A 19881-nucleotide genomic window follows, 5' to 3' on the forward strand; every position below is an offset into this window, starting at 1 on the left:
AAAGTCTACAGAAAGACACAGAGCTTGCAGCAAAAGTGCCAGTCGACAGTGCCCTGATTATAAAATTCCTCATTACAGCCATCTGTGAGCATACACAAAACAAAAATTCTCCTGGAAAACCTCTGAAGAAAAGTCACCTGGTTGGGATTCCGCCCCCCCGCCCCTTTATTAAAGCATGTTGCCAAACATTTGCTCTGAAGACAAAGGAACAAAAATATTAATAGTACTGTATGCTTTGGTATTTTGTGGTAGATACAGCATTTTCACACACAGCATTTCCTCCCAGATGACCCCAAGGTGCTGTTCGGTACCTGCGACAGGACTCACCCGGAGCTGGGAAGCAGCTCTCTGCTGCTTCCACCGTATTCTGGCGTTGGCATTCGACACAGCTCCTTTGGCCCTCGGAGTTTCCACCCCACTCACCCCCAGGAGCCTGCGGGGGGGGCAACGAAGTGTGAGACTGTCATGTGCACTGTCCTGAAACACAACGGGGGCCCCAGACCCCACAGCTGGAGCCATCCAGGAGGAAGAGCAAGGTGTGGTGTGGAGCTGTGGCTACGGGGAAAAATCCCCAGACATGCAGACTGTAACCCTGGGGCTCAGATTCACCCATGCTCCAGGATTAACACCCCTGCTCTTGTAAAGAGCTCTGCTAGTGCCATGAGTGACACAGCCCTCCCTCTCATGACTTTCCCCCAAACTGTACTGGATTCAAGCTAACACCTGAAAAACCACAGCATAAGGGCACCATAGAAATAAGCCTGTTATACTGCAAGTCAGAAACTTAATGTTCATCATGTAAACGTCCAGCTGTTTAATGGTCTTTCATACATCTTTAATTTTATTTTATTTTATTTTATTTTATTTTTTATTTAGAAGGGGCTGCTATAGAGTTATTAGAATCACCTTATCTTAATTCTATCTTACATTTGATATACACAATATAATCTCATGGTGTCTGGTCCAGCCACAAAAAAATAAAATGTCCTTTCACTTCAATACTGCCTGCCTGCGGTTTTATTTTCACATCAATTTAAAGACAATATTAAAAAGTCCATTTTGTTTACCTAATTAACAAGTACACTTGCAATGCTTATTGAAGTCAGCATGCCATTTCACAGGCAATCAAAAACTATTACTGATTAATACAGTACTACATAAAAACTTAATTTACTCTTTATATCTTTGTTGTTGCCTCTTTTTAGTACTCTCTTGCTCCTTTTCTGCTCATCACGTGAAGTGTCAGGCACCATTCCTCTGCTGAAACACAGACACTTCTAGTTATAACCACCACTCAGATAAAAGCAAAAGCACGTTTTGTTTAGGAACACCTGTTGAGCTATACAGACAAAATTGCTGGGATGTCAGTATGGTATTATCACATCAGGATAATATAATCTACAGTTTATGGATGACAAGTACAACATAAATGGCATCTACTTACAACAAAACTCTGTTGAAACTACCTTGCCACCACTGTGCCTGGCTTTCTCTTTGCTTGTAGCTGTGTCGTGCCCTGCACAGCAGCAGCGCTGCCCACAGCACCCCCAGCTTGTAACTTCTGCCCACCCAAAGGCCAGGTACGCAGAAAAGTCAATTTAATTCAGAAGTTAAGGTGGGCAAACAACCTCCTCTTAGTTACCTTCCTAAGTGAGTTTACGTACCGTGTATGATATCTCCCCATACGTTGATTCCTTTCCAGTGCGCCTCTGACTTTCTGCTCCCAGCTTTGCATCCACTGTGCTAGGCTAAAGCTGATCACAGGACTTAGTCCAGCTCTGCCCCTGCAGGTAATTCCACACCACCTGTGTCAGCTGTAGCATCTTGCAAGTGCCTAAGCACTCACACCTGCAGGGAGATGCTGATTTACTGACTCCAAGCAGGAAGACAACACTCACTTCAGCATGGCTAAAAAGGCGTGAGCCTTTCCGTGATGTTTTTCCATCGGGCTTCCTCTATGAGATGCTTTTTTCCAGGGGGGTTGTGCCAGAGGGCCTCTGGCTGCAGCTGGGCTGGGCTTGGGCCTGATTTCTTGTAAGAAAGTGCCATCCCGTGGCTAAGCGTGAAATCCTTGCTGCTCTGTGTTTGAAAACTAACATCAGGCAAAGCCACCTCAGCCAGCTACGCTCCCTGTACCACAGCACAGCTGTCCAAGGCAGCCAGCCGCCCACCCTCGCTCATCCCCAGCCTGCACAACCTTTCAGCAGCAAAGCTGAACTGCAACTGTCCAGCTCCCACATCTGCATTAGTTTCTGGCTTCCTCACTGTTTTATTTGGACACTAGTTTTTATAACCTCTTTGTTATTATTCAGGGGGTAACGTTATTTTGCACTGTTAGCAAGGTCTGGCTTAACCCCAGGGTTTGGAAGTTGAAGATGACATTAAAATCAACCAAAACTAATCACCGCCCTTCTGTATGAAGAGTTTCGCAGACTTTCATTGCTGCTGAAAGGACCCTTTATGTCACCATGGGCAGGAGTGTCCTGCCTTGAACCTCTAGTGCAAGAGAATAAGATTGCTGGTACACTGGCCCAGGCACTCAAAGCTGGACAACCTAAGAGGTCTTTGTCTTCCCAACTCAGATCAATTTAAGTCCTGAGCATTGGTGGACATAAGCACATTTAGGCGTTTTATCCACAAAAACAGAAACCATGACTTTTTTTTTCTTAATTAAAAATAGTTTTTAAGCTGCTTCCTAGCTGGGTGGCTCCAGCATGCCCTGGTGCCTAGAGCTGTTCCTCCCCAGGGGCAAGGACTTGGCACTTCCCCTGGCTGAACTTCAGGAGGTCTCTCTCTGCCCATTTCTCCAGCCTGTCCAGGTCCCTCAGGACAGCAGCACAACTCCAGTGCATCGGCCACTCCTCCCCATTTCGTGCCACCCACCACCTTGCTGAGGGTGCGCCCTGCCCCATCATCCAGGTCATTAATTAAGATGTCTAAATCAGACCCAGTATCAGCCCCTGGACTACACTGCTAGTTACTGGCCCCCAACTAGACTTTTTGCAGCTGATCACCACCCTCCAGCCTCAGCTGCTCAGCCAGTTTTCAGTCCACACTTCTTCAGCTTATAAACTCTAATCAATCCATATAAATTCTAATCAGTTTTTTTATTATTATTATTCACACACAGCTGAGCCGTATGTCAAGCTATAGTGTCAGTGCTGTGTCTGTAGCAAAAGCAAGGTAAATCCAGGAGAGGACTCTGTCTCTTCACTCTGTCTTGAGAAATAGCTGAATATACCAATAATACTTCTTAGAAAAAACTTACAGCAGAGAAGTCTTTTACACTTAGAAATGTGTATGTCAAGATCCTTGTGGATCTTGACATGGCAGACTCAGCTGGACACCAGAATCCTCAGATACTGGTTCTTTGTTGGACAAATTGCTGGGATTACATCAGATAAACACATTAGGCCCAAGTTCAGGAGCAGCTATTTTCCTCTCCTCAGTAAAAGAATCTATAGGTAGGCCTTTAATTTTCCTTAACCAGACCTTCTTGCATGCTCTCCACTGATCTTCTAGGAGCTTTGTCTGTGCTGCCCGATACCGAGCTACAGTGGCTGCCTCACACGCTTCCTTCTGTTTTCCCGTCAGAAGCCTGAACCCACCATCACCTGGGGAAGGGTCTCCACCATACAGACAGAAGGCCTTTTTTCTCCTGGAAACTGCTTCATTTTTCATTTGTGCAATCATGACATATGTTGATTTGACCAGTTCGGAAGAAGCTATAAAGGGATGGGTAAGCTGAACTCCACCTTCAAGGAGAGGAACAGCTTTACTGTGACCACCGTGAGCTTTCTTCTGCAAACCACACGTCTTGGGGCACACAACTGGGGCAGCAGGCATGGTGGAATTCACAGTGGGTCCATGCAAAGAGTTTTTCAGCTTGAGCTGCAGCATTTTGGTTTCAGAGGGTAGAGATTCTTTTCATGGTCAGGGGATCACTTCGCAATCTTACATGTTGGAGCTGGACTGTCTGATCCTTCTTGTGTTGCAGAGGGGGTTTGTATATTTGTGCCTTTTCAGGGCGGTGTTGCTGATGCTCCCGTGGATGTTCCCATGCTTCTCTGACTTCTGCAGCGTGCTTAATGCTGGAGCTGACTGGGGCTGACCTGCAGGCATTCTGAAGCATGCTGACCCTTAAGAGAAGCTTGTCAAGGGACATTGGGCAACCTGAGCCTCTTTTCTTTTCATGCTGCAAAGTGGCTTCTGCTCTGTCAGGATGTGCAGGTACATTGAGAGAAGGGCCATGTTCAAATCCGCTATCTGTTTCCAACAAAAGAAGATAATACATTTGGAGCTGGGGATAGGTTTTGTGATCATTTGTTGGCAGGGTAGTACTCCAAGAGCAGGGATGGGTGCTGGATTGATGGGCACGTGGACAGTTCAGGTTTATCTACAGAACAGGCAGCGTGGGGAAGCCACAAGCCAGTGGTGCCCGTCTCTGTTCTCCCATCCATGGTCTCATCAGTGCTGCTGCCAACATCAGAGATAATTCTGTCCAGCTTAACTGGGAAGTGTTCCTTGCTATAGTCTGTACGGGTCAAACTAAAGTCAGGTTCTGTAACATACATTGTATTTGCGTGCAGATGGTTTGGTATCCATTTTGTTTAAAACTATGGTTTCTAAGAGGAATGAGGTTCCCCACCACCTCTGCCCTTGCACCCCTTGTCCTACAGTTTGTGCTTGGGAAAAGGCTTCAAGACAAGTCGGTTCCTGGTAGAAATCTTTGAAGTAGCCAACATCCAAGAACCACTGTGAACCGTTACTACTCAGAGCTGCCTTTGAACTGGAAATCACAAGACTTGCTCCATGGCCTAGCTCTGCTGCCTCTAGGGATGTGGAGGGTGACCTGTGCTGTATGACAGACACAAGATTGATTGTAGGATTATGCCCTGGACTAAGAACTAGATGAGGATTATGACACAAGCTGTGTAAGACATTCAGTCCCACGACCTTGCTATAGTGATTCATTTGTCACTTTGCAATGTCACGCTGTTCGTGTATCATTGCTTTGCAATACAATTCTGTTTTCCCAGGCTGGTTAACTGAAACTTCTACCCTCTAGAAATGTATTTCAGAGAACATTAAGTTACAGTGCAGGAAGGCAGAATACAGCAAAAGGAATAAAAATTACTACTTGCTTCTCACAGGATTTAGAACTGCTTGATCTGCACATACATATGACCCTGCGTCTTGGTTACAGACACCCAGAGTTTGGGGATTAGAAGTTTTCCATTGGCACAGCTCTCCTGAACTAAGATGTCAGGGTTGTCTTAAAGTTTAAGATCCCAACAGATTCTCAATATAAAACTTGAAAAAAAACCCGCTGTTTGTGATCTCAGTACCATTCCATTTTCAAGTTTCAGCTTGCCATGTCTTTGCTGGCTGAGACAATTTACATATAATAGTTTATAACAATTTTTTTGAGTTGCTGCTATTAGGTACCAACTACTTGAATAATTTTGTGCACAATTCTCCCATACCTGATAAAGAAATCAAAAATAGAATAAGGCTACCATAAAAAAAAACCCTAGATACCAGGGAATTAAGCCTTATAGCTGGAGCTGAGCACTTGTCCCATTGGATTGATCTAAAGCAGTTTCTGTAGCCACCATGGGTTTGGAAGATATCTGTTGTAGCATTGCAAGCCTTTCATCCAGAGAGGGCTTGGCTTCTAGAGTTCCTTACCTTTTGTTTAATCTATTAAATTTTTTTAGGTGCACTTGTCTGAAGAATTACTGTCCTACCTAGCTACAGGGAGCCCTTACCAGCATCTGCCCGGATTCTTGCAGAATGTGCTCTCGCCAGCTTTCCTGAGGCAAAGGCATGGGGCTGTCTGGGACCAGGAATGAAAAGCTTTTTCTGCTGCTCTGCCTGAATACGAAAAGCCTTTTCCATCTTGCAAAGCTGCTGCTGTTGCTGGCAAGCTGCTGATTTCATCGGTTCATAGCAGAGAGCTAGAAAACAGAAGAATAAGTCTTCCTTAAGTTTTACTGGTGTTCAACATTCATTATATAAAATCTTTATAACCGATGGGATTGCGAATGTTCAGTTACTGCTTTGCCTCTTACCACAACTTCTAAAGGTCTAGGTGTTAGAAATAATCCAAAGATACTTGATTAGCAGAAAACCTCAAAGAATTCAAAGATGATGGCAAATGCTGATTTTTTTTCCGAATATTATGTATACCCAGCCCATAGGGGGTTTTTTGCCACTAAAATTATAGTGCACCCCTGTTTTACAAACTGTAGATCTTTTACCAAGTAGAGCTGCACAGAGGAGGTTAACACCCGATGGCCTTAAAAGCATGAAAACTTTCTTAGCCCATTAGTTTATCTGCAACAGACAGTTTGATTGTCGAGCTAGAAGACGTGACACATACTGTATTAAATAACTCTGATTTTAAAAAACAATATCACCATGTTACAATTTTAAAAGTTGCCTGTTTGTGTGCAGTTGCATTTCCCAGTGATGGCAGCTCCTGAATGCAGGTGTCCTGTGACTTCCTAGAGTATTTGTTAATAAATAACTCAAGCACTGAATCAGCAGCATGTTTTTGTGCACGCCAGCTGTAAGAACATGAATAATACTATATCTCTGTTACTCAGTTGGAAAACGACAGTGCCTGTCTTGACAAATGTGTTGAACTTATACCAAAACGTTTTAGAAATGTATAAAGGTTTTACAAAAGGCTAAAAATGACAGAACCATTGAAACGCAGCAGCACATCTACCAGACTGCACTTAAAAAAAAAAAAAAAAAAAAAAAGCAGTGAGCCTGGATACGGATGAGGATGAAGGCAGTGGGTCCTTGAAATTGTTTCCAACTCATTTTAGAAAATGCCAACATATTGCAGAGGCTGTATGTACTACTTTGAGATGTTCCACAGCTTTTTGGTGACTGGCAGCGGATCCAGCAAGACAGCATGAGCTGGTCAGCATCTTTTGTCTCCGGAGCAAGTCGATACACCCGGCTGAGGTCGTGGTGTTTCTTTCGCTGAAGGCGAAGCAGTGCTCTGCTTGGAGTCCCGCTGCACTGTCCTTCCTTCCTCACCATCTCTCTATTGGCATCTGAGGTGCAGTCCCAGCTGGCATCCTCAAACTGGAACATCAACAGACTAGTTGGCAAGTTGATCACCATCCTGGAAAAGGAAAAGCCTTTAAGAGCACAGCTACCACTGACGCAGCAGGTGCCACCTAAGGGGCCGTTTGCTTCTGTGCAGTACAAAACCCGAGGGCGCTTGCACAGATCCGGGATACCCATCCCTTGTTTAAGGAAGCCGTAGCAGTTGGTCCCATCAGTCAGACTCTGTATATTTTAACTCGTACTCTGTATGGGCTCTGTGGGGCTCTCTTCATTCATCTCTATGGCAAAATTAGCTTTAAAATAACTAGGGTGAAAATTGCCAAGAGTGGACCGAGCTAGATCAGTGCAACGCCAAAGGAAACTGGAAACACCATATTATTAGGGACATTTAAACCTAAATTGGAAGGATGTACTGGATCTGGTTGGGCTGGAGTTAGTTCTCTTTGTAGCAGCCCATATACTGCTGTGTTGTAGAGTTTTGACCAAACCAGCACCGATAACACCCCAGTGTTTTAGCTATTGCTTACACAGAAGCAATTATTAATAATTAAATACCTCTAGAGTGCAGGAGTGAATGCACCTGGAAGGATTTTCCATTATTGACTTTTATAAGGAGGCAGTAGGTCAGGGAACAAAGGTGTTGTCAGGCCTTGCCTTGATTTTCCAACCTCTTAAGGAATTTGGGAGTTGAGTTCAGCTTTACAGCTGTGTCTATATCGGAAGTAGTATAGAAACAGGAGATTGTACATAGCTGAAAGGGCTAAGAAAATTCATCCATTGTTAACAAAACCAGATTATTAAAGCAGTCAGTAAGTGGAAGAGCCCTTTAAAACTTATTTTTGAGAAGGACAACAAAAAGGAAAAATATACAGTTCCTTAAATTACAACGTCATCTACAATGTTTCAGAGACTGATGACAGCTGTTGTCACCAACCTGTTTCCTGCAGCACAGAAAAAAGATACGGGCCCCCCTCCGCTATTGACCGTCAACACTTTCAGGCAGGTTCCAGTTAAGTAGTTAAATATACGAATCTTTCCATCAGCACAGCCACTGACGACTCTGAGATAGAGGAACTCCAGAGACAGAACTTCCCTGAAAACACAACACGTCACTGTTGGTGCATTCGCTGTGCTTGCACAAGGAGGCACGATCAGCTACTTCTGTTGTCTTGGAGGAGGTGCAAAGGTCTGCCCCCATCAACAGGCTGAACAGAGGAGCTGATCAAAATGTTTTAGAGGTTTAACAGTGAGATCCTTCCTAATCACGCATTGCCCAAACCAACCCACCCAATGCATCCTCATAGCAACCAGTATGGTTATGGTTATCTGCTGTGTTTTAAATTTCATTTTATGTCTAGAAAAGCTAATGAAAACAATATGATGCTAGTTTTCAGGGTTCCAATATACAATTAAAGTATTACAAAATAGCATAACATACAGTTGGTAGGGATCAGCACATAGTTACGGCCACCTTCAACAGAGAGGGTCAATTCTTGACCAGGTAGCATGATACCCTGTTGCATATGGCTCGGGATCCTTGAAATACTGGACTATGCACTGTCAGTCACTCCTGTTCATGAACAAGCGGTTGTGTGTTTGGGTTTGAGGTTGTTACAGGTCTTAACTGACAAACGGTTACAACCACGTAGTGCCTGACACTGTTCAGGATGAGGGTTGTTGAAAACAAGGATATTTCAAAAACCAGGACTGATAATTAAAGCATTTTCTATTCCTATAGGGGAGGCATTTTCTTTATAGATTTAGTAAACGGTTGAATACAACTTGAAACACAGCTGATTCTTACTTAGGGTGGCAGAAAGCCGTTAGGCATCTCTTCATGTTTCCCAACATGCTCCATCCTAGAACATATCCATCAGTGCTTCCTGTGACTAGGTGCCACTGATCAAAGGACAAGCACTTAACTGGGCCTTGGTGCCCCTCTAAAGTCTGCAAAGTAAAAGAAATAGGTGCAAAGCTGTCAGCAATGTGGATGTAAATATGCTAAGATACCTTACAGCATTCACGATACCAGCCTTATGTACCAACTACATTGTAGTTTTATTGGGTGTTACCATACCAATACACCCTATGGATAACTATGTTAGTTTTGTAGTGACTTGTAAAACATATTCTGGGCTTATTGCTGATTAGCTACTGGCATGGAGTTAACATCCATTTTCCCTATCTATTACCTGTGCCAACGTGCTTGGAGTTACTGCACCACAACCTTGGTGATCAATTGAATGTTCGCCCAGGAGAGAAGAGAGTGGACTGCCCTGACTACAGTGGAAGGAGCAATTGCAAGCTTTCCTCAGCTGGAGCTGGGATATCATGCATTCAAGATGCATCTCAGTTTGCAACTCTCTCCCCCATGGGTAGAAAGAGCTTCACTCCTTTCAGAGATGAGGACTAATACTAGTTCTGGATGCCTGCTAGTGTAATTAGCAGACTCTGGCCTCAATCTTTGCATTGCAGAGCAGTTATCCAGCTGCTTCAGCTTTATAAACGGGTTTCGAGAGCAAGTTTTGTATTTTGAGCTAACCCCTGATGCCTCCAACCCCAAGAGCTGTTAAGTCAAGCCTTCCCACCTTCTTTGCTGATTCTGAATGTTTCTGCAGGAACAGAGATGAATGATCTACAGAGTACAAGTAATGATGGGGGTTGAGGCAGGCAAATAAACCCTGGGTTAGAACTGACAGCTGTTTGCAAATCAGTTTTTATATTATTTCCTTACAAATAAATCCGCAGTTTCTTTTATCAGTTTAGACTGCTTTTGGTTTTGTTTGGGGGGATTGGCTTTTTTTAAAAAGCCTCTGACAAAAGCAAAAAGCTACGATTTACCAGTTAGTTTACTAGCACAGAAGATTTTTGACCACTTAACATGAAATTATGCACCTAAGAAACTTACTTTGATCAGAGTGCCCGTATCAGCACACCAGACTTTCACCAGCCCTCGGTCGCACCCACTGACAACACGCCTGCCATGCATTTTAACTACCCAAACAGTGCTGCCATGCTTCAGAGTCTTGAGACATTTCCCACTCTCCAGGCTCCACACTGTTAAGGGCAAAGGGGAGGAATATTAAAAATACATATGCCCCAACAATAAGTTTTGCCGAGTACAACAGGAATTAAAAAGCACTACTGGAATTACAGATATATCTTCTACCTGCAGCTCTGCACGGAGCCAGGTGTTGACTTAGAAAGTATAATTGACATGGCAAAAGTTTTAAAAGCAAAGTCCAGAAAACAGCACTTTTTTTTTTCATCCTTATTCTATAGGCTGAGTAATAAGGAAACCTCTGACAAAGCTGAAAATTAATGCCCCTTTCCCAAGAGCTGGCGCAGCCCTATAGCCATAAAGCCATTAAAACTGAATAAAAGCAGAAATAATGAGAATTTATTCAGTGACCCAATCAGAGACCTTGTACGTGCATGCGTCCACAGCTTAGGCTGTTCTGGAAGCACAAAATAGGACGCACAAATTCACCTTCTTATAGACTTACTTTCATACTCACACATCACACTGATCACAGCTCCCATGGACTGTGCCCACTGTTCACTACCACCTGCCTCCCGCTGGGAAGCTCCTAGTCCTGGCTCTCACCTTTTACCATCCCATCTCTGGCTCCTGACACAAACTGCTCGTCATGGAAATCCAAGCAGGTGACTGTTGCCCAGTGACCATTAAAGGTTTTCACACAAGCACCACTGTATATATTCCAGCATCTACAAAGGACCAGCCAAAAAGGAAACACAGTCATCTTATTCGTTGTTTCCTGCTTAATGGGCCCAGCTCTTCCATACACACTAGATTAAAATCAGGACTCATTCCACTAAGGCATCAGAGGATTTGAAATGATCCAGTCAGGCTTAGTTTTAAATCTTTTACCCAGGTACTTTCTTCATCTGCCTCCAAACTGTCCGGAAAGGTATAGCTAGATTTCACCTTTGGCACAGTTACTTTCAATTAACCTTAAAACGTAGAGGTTGTTTCTTTGCTGGCCGGTGCCAAGATGACTTTATCTAAAGAACTCAACCCCACAGTTAAATAAACTTTTGGAGCAGGGAGGACAGAGCCTGGATCCATGTAAACTTTCCCCTTTGATGAAGTTGTGCAATTGCCATGCCAGAGCCAGACGACCCGCTGCTTAGCTTTTCGCCCCTCATCATGATACTCTCGGGATTTAGGGATAGATGGGAGAGCTGATCGCCTCCACCCTTGTTTCAGGGTGCGGTACCTGGGCAGGAGCAGCTGTACAGCGGGTACCAGGGTGTCGAGCCTGCTTAGCACAACACACCATCTAGAACATCACAGAGAAACCCAGCCTTCCAGAACCCGATGCTGATGTTAGCAAGGCCAGAATCTCACCGTGAGTGTTTATTTGAAACCTCTCTGGTGTTTTAAGGTACTTTAGGAAAACCTCTGTATCCTATTTTAATCACTCGGTACTGGGTGAAACTGGGCGACAGAAACTGCCTTATGAGTGGAGAATGTGTTCCCTCATCTTCTGTCCTTTCATCATTACTCTAACGAAAGTGATGGAACGAGGCTTCCTAAAGATTGGAGTGGAAGGAATAAAGTTTCACTTTTCCTATCTGCACCAAGGGGCTGGTATCCCATGGCACAGTCCCAGTGCTGCTCACCTGATGCTGAGGTCAACGCTTGCGCTGAGAACGAGCCCCTTCTTCTCGTGGAGGAAGAGCGCTTGGATGCTTCCAGCGTGGCCAGAGAGCAGAGGTGGCATTTCTTTCATTCCCGACATATCAAGAAGCCTCACTTTTCGGTCTGCGGAGCCGATGGCTACCAGGTTTCCACCATTATAATGGATTATTCTGCTTTTGTCTGATCTGGGTAAGAAACAGTGACCGAGATGGCTTTAGCCAGCTAACAAGGTACAACAGATCTAAGTCTGGGACAGGCATTTTTCTGATGCTTAATGGTCCTCATTGAGCATCTTGATGAGCAATACACTTGAGAGTGTGAATCCTTTGCAAGGCACCACAACTGAGGTCCCCGATTCTGCGTACCCAAGTTTGTACTGGAAGGTAAGTTTAAAGAGGGGAGAGCCCATATCCCTTGTGACGGGCTGTGGATCGCTAACCCTTGTGTCTTTAAAAATAGCTTATCTTGGTATCTTTATAAAAAAAGCTGGATTTGACACTGGGGATTTCTTAACGTTGATGCTGAGACCCTTCTCCAGCCATACTTTCCCACAGAAGGATCACAGGGAGTGGGACAGGCTTCCAGAAGCTGCTGTTTGGCCCTACAGCCAGGCAGTCTACTCACTGGTCCATGAGGACACGAATATTGTAGGAGCCACAGAAGACATTTCTCTCTTCCAGCTGGATTGTGTCAGTTTTCAGATCATGATAGGCTGCCTGCAGGTTCTGTTCCTCCTAATGGAAGGAAAAATAGGGGAAAATAACCTGGGGAGGGAGGAATGCAGCATTATTTCATAGTGTTGAACATCAGCTTGGTCACCACTACAGTGATGAGACTAACAGAGACAGAATGTGTTGGTAAGGAGCACCTGGAGCGCAGGAACTCCCTGGTTAGTGCAGAAACAAGGGTTGTTCCCATGCAGTGTTCTACGGCAAAAAAAAGGAAGACCTGACAGTTACAGCCTTTATACTTTGGGAAAAGGCCATGTCCTTGCGATGCCAACCAGCCTCACCCACACCCCTGGCCTACAGGCTATGCATGCAGCTGGGGGATGCACTGGGAGAAGGCAGGAGTTCAGGGATGCAGGCTCCCTCCCATGCAAGAAGGTGCTGAGCAAGCACTGGTCCTTATGAATTGCTCACGATGGTGCAAGCCAGAAGCAGGAGAAGAGCAAAGCAGCTCAGAGTTCACTGCCCTGTTTTCCAAGGCCACCATGTCCTCCTTCCTCCCCCATTACTGAAATGCAGGATCCATGGAAGGCAAACAACTGCCAACATACCTCTGTTTTACTTCCCCCTTTGTGGCGTTTCACTCTGATGACATCACCTTCTTTGTTTAACTGTGGAATTGTCACATTGACTGTTTCAGCATAGTTTGAAACTGCTCCTCTAGGGCACAACCCCTGGAACAAGCCAGCAGAGACACAGTCATGCAGAGCCCAGGCACTCAACAGATGCTGCTCATGTGCTGATGCTTCAGCATCTCCATGGGATGCAAAGCTGAGCTGCACACACCGGCTTGTTGTTGTTATTAAGAGACCTGGCTTGCATTTACCGCTCTGTCAGTATAAGATTTAACTTCTTGTAAAAAAATAATTGCTTTTTATTTTTTTCCAAACTCTAGTCTTCAGCTTTTAATAAGCTGCAAAATTTCACAGTTCATCTCATCTTTGGAGCAATCTGTTGATTCAGAACCCAAACCCACTGAGATGAGAGGCTCTCAAAACATCTTTTGTGCGTGAAACCTTCCGTTAAGCCTTCTTTGCTAGCACAGGGGTGAGACTTCTACACTCTCCACAAATCAAAGCGTACAAAGACTCCTAACTATCTCTTTGGGGATTTACCTTTACACTTCCCTTGGTGCATGGCAGGTCTGTACTAACCAGGACAAGCCTTCCCTAGAAGTTCTGCTTCAGCATGCCCCCCCCCCCCCCCCCCAGCTCTGGCTTCCCAAAGCCACCTAGCATTTCCATCTTCCCATGTGGGGCAAATAAATCGCGTTCTTGAGCTGTCTCAGGGAGCTGCTGGAGCTCTGCCCAATTTCCACTAGCACTGGGAAGTCCAGCATTTGCATTTGTGACCAAACTCTGCTTTCTTGATTACAAGAATGTTTTCATACATTTCTAGAGTAACAGGCTCTCTGAAAGTCAGTAAAAGCTCTTCTGCTGTGCTTGCTTGTGACAGCATGAACATCTAACCTGGCTTTGCTCTGCAGGTGGTAAAAGAATGAACAGGGTCAAGTTGGGAGGTAGCCTCCAGCAGAAGCACCTCCATCTAATGGCTTGGGCAGTAGCAGGAAAACCACCCTCTTTTTAAAGTGCATAATGATGGCAGAAGCCCAGGCATCTTACCTGTAAATACAGGATCTTCTTCTGTATTACACTTTGACACGCATGTTCCCTCTTGACTTCTTTGGCCAGAAAAGCCCAACATCTACTCACAGCAGCACAAGCATCGAGGGATTTTTGATCCAAAAGCCCTAAGAAATTAAAAGGACAGATTGGCTAACCCCTATCCACGCTAGAGACCATTCATTACCCATAGGGGAAACCACCCTTGGAAAAAACGGAGCAGCTTTACCCAGGATGTACATAGACAGGTGAGGTGGCAGGCAGCGAATTAAATCCTTGGATTGGTTGACATTAGAGGGTGACTGGAGAGATGCAGGAGCCACAGTGACACCTTGATCGGCTAAGGACGTGATAGGTGAGTTTTCCTCTGTATCAGGACCCTCCTGGGTGAGGCAGTCAGTGGTTTTGGGCCAGGAGCACATTGCTGGTGGTTGAGCACCTAGAAGACAGGGGAATTTAGTCTTGCAAGTGCCTGAGCTTTGGTGACTACTAACAGTACTGTTGTTAGCAATGCACTGCAAGAGTTAGTTGACCTTAATTTGATTCTTCTGCTAATCCCTTTGGAACTGTACCATTCCAAGGAAAATGCTGAAAACACTCAGGGTCTTGCAGGACAGCTCACACCTGTGGTGTCTGAAGGCAGAGGATGCTGATGGATAGCAAGGGCTTTTCACAGCTGGACACACCAGGTGATCAGAGGGGATGCAGGAGGCCCTGGGTGGGCTTGGTGGGGACGCAGTGACCGCTTTCCTTTCACAAACATAAAATACTTTACCTCTTCCACCTCCATCTACAGCAGTGACCAGCATGGGAGGGTGTGAGGGTGCCTGTCCCAGACTAAGGGAGGACAAAAAACCTCATGCCAAGGACACAGAACTTCTTTCCTGCAAAGTGGGAAACCTCTTCCTGCAGCCATTAGATTTTCTTCAATAAAAACATGATTTATGACATGGCAGAAGAAAGGGGGACAAATTTCTCTGTTGTCCCCAAGAACAGAAGGTAGACACAGCTGACACCCTTCTCACATCAGTAGTTTTGCTGGTGCCCGCATACCTCTAGCATCTTTGCCAAACTTCAGCCCCCACAGTGTAAGGCTTCCCTTCCTTTTAGGTGCAACACCCACTGCAGGGCTGGGTTTTGAAAGACCCTACCCCTGGCAGAACAGCATCTCCATCGGAAGGGGGGACACTGCCTCAGCCCTTCACTACGAGTCCTGTCAGCACCTCGGCAAGCATGGGAAGTGATTCAGAGCGAAGACAAGCACCTGCTGAATGGCATCACCTCCTCTTGCATGGCACTTCGAACTTCCCAGCTAACTATTGCCGTGGTCTTCCCTGCTTTTTTTCCAAAGTGACCGAGAACTGACTTGTTCCTAGGCAGTGCCAGTTGTTAGCGCCCTGGTATGAAACCACAGGTTTCCCGTCCCCCACCCCCAGCACCGAATACTCAGGCAGTGGTACCTGTCATACTGAGATGGCCAATTGCAGCAGATACGGTTTTAAGAGCTGCAGGAGAAGTGCTAGAAGACCGTAGTGGAAAGAGTCTGGTACTGGGCTGAGGACAGCTGTCTTCCTGGAAGCTGCTCTGGAATTCAGCTGATGAGCCATCTACATCTTCCTCTGGAAGAATTAAGCACAGCGTCACGTCAAACCTTACAGTAGGCATCTCAGAGCTGAATTACGGAATTGCTGAAATTGGAATAGTATCTTAGGCATTTTAAAAAATAAATCATGCTATATTATTTATTCTATCCCTTCTAGCTATGCACAATTAATCCGTTCAGTACTTTCTTTAGTGTAGGTTTCATTACTTAAAACATTCCATTCACAGCCACGCCTCCTGAGATGTGTCGCCCAGAAGAATTCATGAGGAAGTTGTATTTTTTTGTTATGTTGTAATGGAGTACGGTTGACAAGCTATTACTTCATTACTCCTCTTCCCTTTAACAATGACCGCATTTACAGGGTCACTGCGTGATGGTGCACTGGCACTGCAGTGGAGCTGGGTCAGGATAAAGTTGCCGGGTCCGAGTCTTATCTGGCCCCATCTCCTACTGCCAGGAACACCCCATTCCCTCCATGACCTGTCCTCACCCCTGGCTTTGCTCACTCATTCCCTACAGCTGGAAAGGATAAAAGACCTTAAACGTTACCAGATTTGCCGTATTAACCAGAAGGTTAATACCACAAGGCAAATAACTCTACAGTTAACAGTTGTGCAGGGCGGGCAGTCTCTTTCAGCAGTTACCCTCTGCACACCTGCATGGAGAGTTTTGCCACATGCAATAAATCACCTGCTAGAGAGGAACAGCCAGAGCAGCAGCATCAGGAGCTGCCAGGCTGCTGCAGGTGACAGCCAGGAACCTGGGTAACGTTACCTCCACCTTAGCATCACTCCTGGACCATAGTGCTTGTACCCTCATTGCAGCTCTGGCACAGCCTGGGCATCCCCCCCAGCCCAGAGTATGACCCAAGGAAGCTCAGGGGCAAATCTGGATCTCCAGGACCGGAGAGGGTGACTGCAGCACTCCCCCTTCCCCGAGGGACACCAGATACACTCACAAACAGCTGATAATCCCAGCCCTAGCCCTCTGCCAACAAAAATCCATCCCCGGACAAGGGAGAACACCAGCAAGGGCTGCCTCTCCCCCGCTGGCCCCGCAGGGAAGGGCTCGCTTGAGAGCCACGTGCCCTGGTGGTGGGTGACATCCCCCTGCCTGGGGCAGGGTTAGCATCAAACCCCCCCCCCAGCCGCCTCGCACGCTCCAGCTGGGAGAATCCGGCGCGGGTTGGAGCCCCGGGCGGGGGGGGCGATGTTTGGAGCCCAGGGGGACCCAGCAGAGCCCCACCAAGGGCCGTATCCACCTTCCCTGTGCCGACAGCCTCACAGGGCACTACGGGAGAACCGCCACAGCCCCAGCACCCCCAAACCTCAAAGGCGCAGCCCCGAGCGTCCCCGGGGGGAGGATTCGGGGGCGCCACTTTCCGCCGGGCAGCGCGGCATCACCTGCGGCGTCGCTCCGCACCCCTGCGTCCCGCGACCGGGGAGACAATGGTGACACCGGTGACACCGCCAGGGCTGCCGGAGCCCCGGCCCCGCTGAGCTGCCCCACCCCCGGCAACCATCCCCGCCGCGTCGCTGCTGCTAGGAGACCCCTACCGTAAACCTCCGAGCGCCACGCCGGATTGCTACTAATAGCCGCCCCTACCGCACACCGCTGCTAAACGCCGCCCCCCCCCCCCCCCCCCCCCCCCCCCCCCCCCCCCGAAGGGTTTGGGGGTGACTTCTGTAAAGCAAAGGGTGTAAAAAGTCCTGGGGAAGCAGGAGCGCAGCTGGCCCCTGGGCACCGCGGTTGGGTTATAGAGACAGAAACCCAGAGGCAATACGTGTGAGCTGGACAGCACTGAGCCAGGGTTTGGGAAGGGGTTGTGCAAAAGTGCTTCACGAGCGGCTTGCTTTGCTCAAATGTATTTTTTACTGATCTTCCCCAGATTGGGGAGGAAAAAAAAAAAAAAAAAGATTTAATTTAGTCATCTAATGAGTCAAAAATGCATGTGCAATAAGAGTAAAGGGTGGTTCATCCATCATTTGAGAGAAGGTAGGAGGATTAACTAGGTCATTAGAAAAAAATATAATGTTTGGCAAGAAGGCAGAGCATTGCAGAGCAGCCCAGGTGGGAAAGCAGCAGAACAGGCAGGTGACAATAAACTCATACCCCCACATCCCTCACGGGGACAGGTACAAATGCATTAGGACAGCAGGGCCACGTACCTGGGTCTCACTCCGTGCACAGCAGGTTTGGGGCCCTCTTTGCCCTTTTGGCTCTTTCCCTGTTGTAGGCAGGAGTGGAAAAGACAGCGCTGGATGGGAACACTGCGTGCTCCACCCTGCAGAGGCTTCGGTGCCGCAGGTACAGTGGTTTCAGGTTTGGTGCACACAGAACAAACATGCTGTGCGAAGCTGTCAGCCCTGCGGGCTCAGGCACCCAAGCCGCCATCCCACGCAGATCCCCCACGTGGGATTTTAATGCAACTCTTTTGTGGAGCGAGTGGAGAAAAGCAGGGCTCCAGCCTCAGCCGTTCTTCTCCAGCGAAGCACTGCTTTCCTGCCAAAGAGCTACTCGCGGCAAATCCACCCCTTCTCACCAGTCCCACACCCAGCGACAGGCTGCCTGAGTTTACTTGCTTCTTTAAATCAAAGTTTGGAGCTCCCCCGTTCAGAGGTCACAACCCCTCCCAGGGATGCGTCTCACTCCCTAGGCACAGTAGTATCTAGGAAATCATTTTGCGAGCAAAGATTATCCATTTAGGACAGCAGCACCCAGCATTGATAAAATGCTACCCCAGGGCAAGAGAAGCCCCCAGCCTCACCTACCTTCCCTGGGAGGGCACAGCCACCTCCGCCCAGGGCAGGTCCCTGCTGTCACCCCCCTCCCACGCTTGCAGACAGGTGCAAGCACCCCAGCAACACCCACCAAACCCAGCCCTGAGACCCCCACGTCACCTCAGCTGCCTCCCTGCCCTTCCATCCCAGGCTCCCTAGAGACCCCAAGCCCCACTGCTGAGACAGCACCCCCTGCAACAGGCATAACCCCCCCAGCCAGAGGGAAGCAGGAGGGCTGGGAGCATGTCCCACCCTGCCGACTACTCAGATAACCCCTGGAGTTACTTTACCAGCTACAAAAAGCACACAGAGCTGAAATGGCACCTGAGGGTGTTTTTTAGAGGTAAATATTGATGTGAAGGACTTCAGAGAAGCACAACCCAGCAGCTGAGGTAACAAGCTAAATATTATTTTTTCAATCTGTTTTACTCTCCCACGTAGCCCCCCCTGAGCTATAGCTCTTCCCTGCTGCAACCCAGCCCTTTTATTGGAAACCTGTGCTCCTTCTCCAGCTGAAATCATTTTGCTGCTGCTAGAGCTCGGGTGGCTCTGCTCTCCCTGGGGGTGCCTGTCCCTGGGGGTGCCCTCCCCACAGTCAGAGCCATGGGGGTTCGTGTTTTGAACTAAGCAATAAATTCCTGAGATGCGTAAGATTCATTTGAAGATTACAGCTGTGGAGGCAAATCAGCTAAAACAAACTGAATGTTTTCCTGGCTCAGTCTGTCCTGGGACACACAAGAACCTGGGAAAGATGAAGTCCCATATCTGGGAGGTTTGCACTGGGAAGAACTGGATGCAATGGGAAACATACCAGTTTTCCAAGGCTGGGAGACACATTCCTGCCACTGGAAGGAGAAGCCCAAGTTATCGCTGAGGCCAGGCAGGTTGGGCATGCGTCAGCGTCATTTTTCCCTTGCACAGCTATTTAAAAAGAACCTCCTTTTCTTTGAAGTCCCAGTGGTTTGGAATAAAGGCTGGAGCATGCCTGGGGGCTAGCAAGTAAATCCCCCTCGGTGCAGGGGAGGTTAAAGCACCACAAGCACAGTTGACATATTGAGCAGTCTGAGATGGGAGCTGTGACCTTAGTGGCAAAGCACCTCCGGCTTCCCAAGCACAGCACCCCTCTCCTTCGGCACATTTCCCCCTGCACTGAATTTTTTAATATTTTGATGGCCTAAAGGTTGTTCGTAAGGGTTTCATCCTTGTGCAGCGGGATGCAGGGATGGGAGTGAGCATGATTTACAGTGTCGCAGGCTTTATGGAGTGCTGGAGGGTACAGAGGTGGGGCAAAGCAGGGTGTCAGAAGCGTTAGGTGCCTGTCACCTTGGTTGTTGCAGCCAGCTCACACACCACCTATGAAGGGCAGGGAAGCCTGAGCATCACCACCCTTATG

General features: G+C 47.3%; 1 protein-coding gene across 1 annotated transcript; it reads right to left on the bottom strand.

The window, feature by feature from the left end:
• Positions 1-170: 170 nt before the first annotated feature.
• On the bottom strand, positions 171-19831 carry CDRT1 (CMT1A duplicated region transcript 1). Its single transcript, XM_040580281.1, is given in 15 exon segments — positions 171-3916; positions 3918-4266; positions 5772-5960; positions 6876-7144; positions 8024-8182; positions 8894-9036; positions 9998-10146; positions 10697-10818; positions 11737-11940; positions 12380-12489; positions 13035-13157; positions 14106-14233; positions 14335-14544; positions 15566-15724; positions 17877-19831. Coding segments are annotated over 14 exon segments (2682 nt in total). The 5' UTR covers positions 15573-15724; positions 17877-19831; the 3' UTR covers positions 171-3396.
• Between the last annotated feature and the right edge of the window lie 50 nt (positions 19832-19881).

This window comes from Falco naumanni, chromosome 1 (assembly GCF_017639655.2).
Source record: "Falco naumanni isolate bFalNau1 chromosome 1, bFalNau1.pat, whole genome shotgun sequence".
In the NCBI taxonomy this organism is placed as follows: domain Eukaryota; kingdom Metazoa; phylum Chordata; class Aves; order Falconiformes; family Falconidae; genus Falco; species Falco naumanni.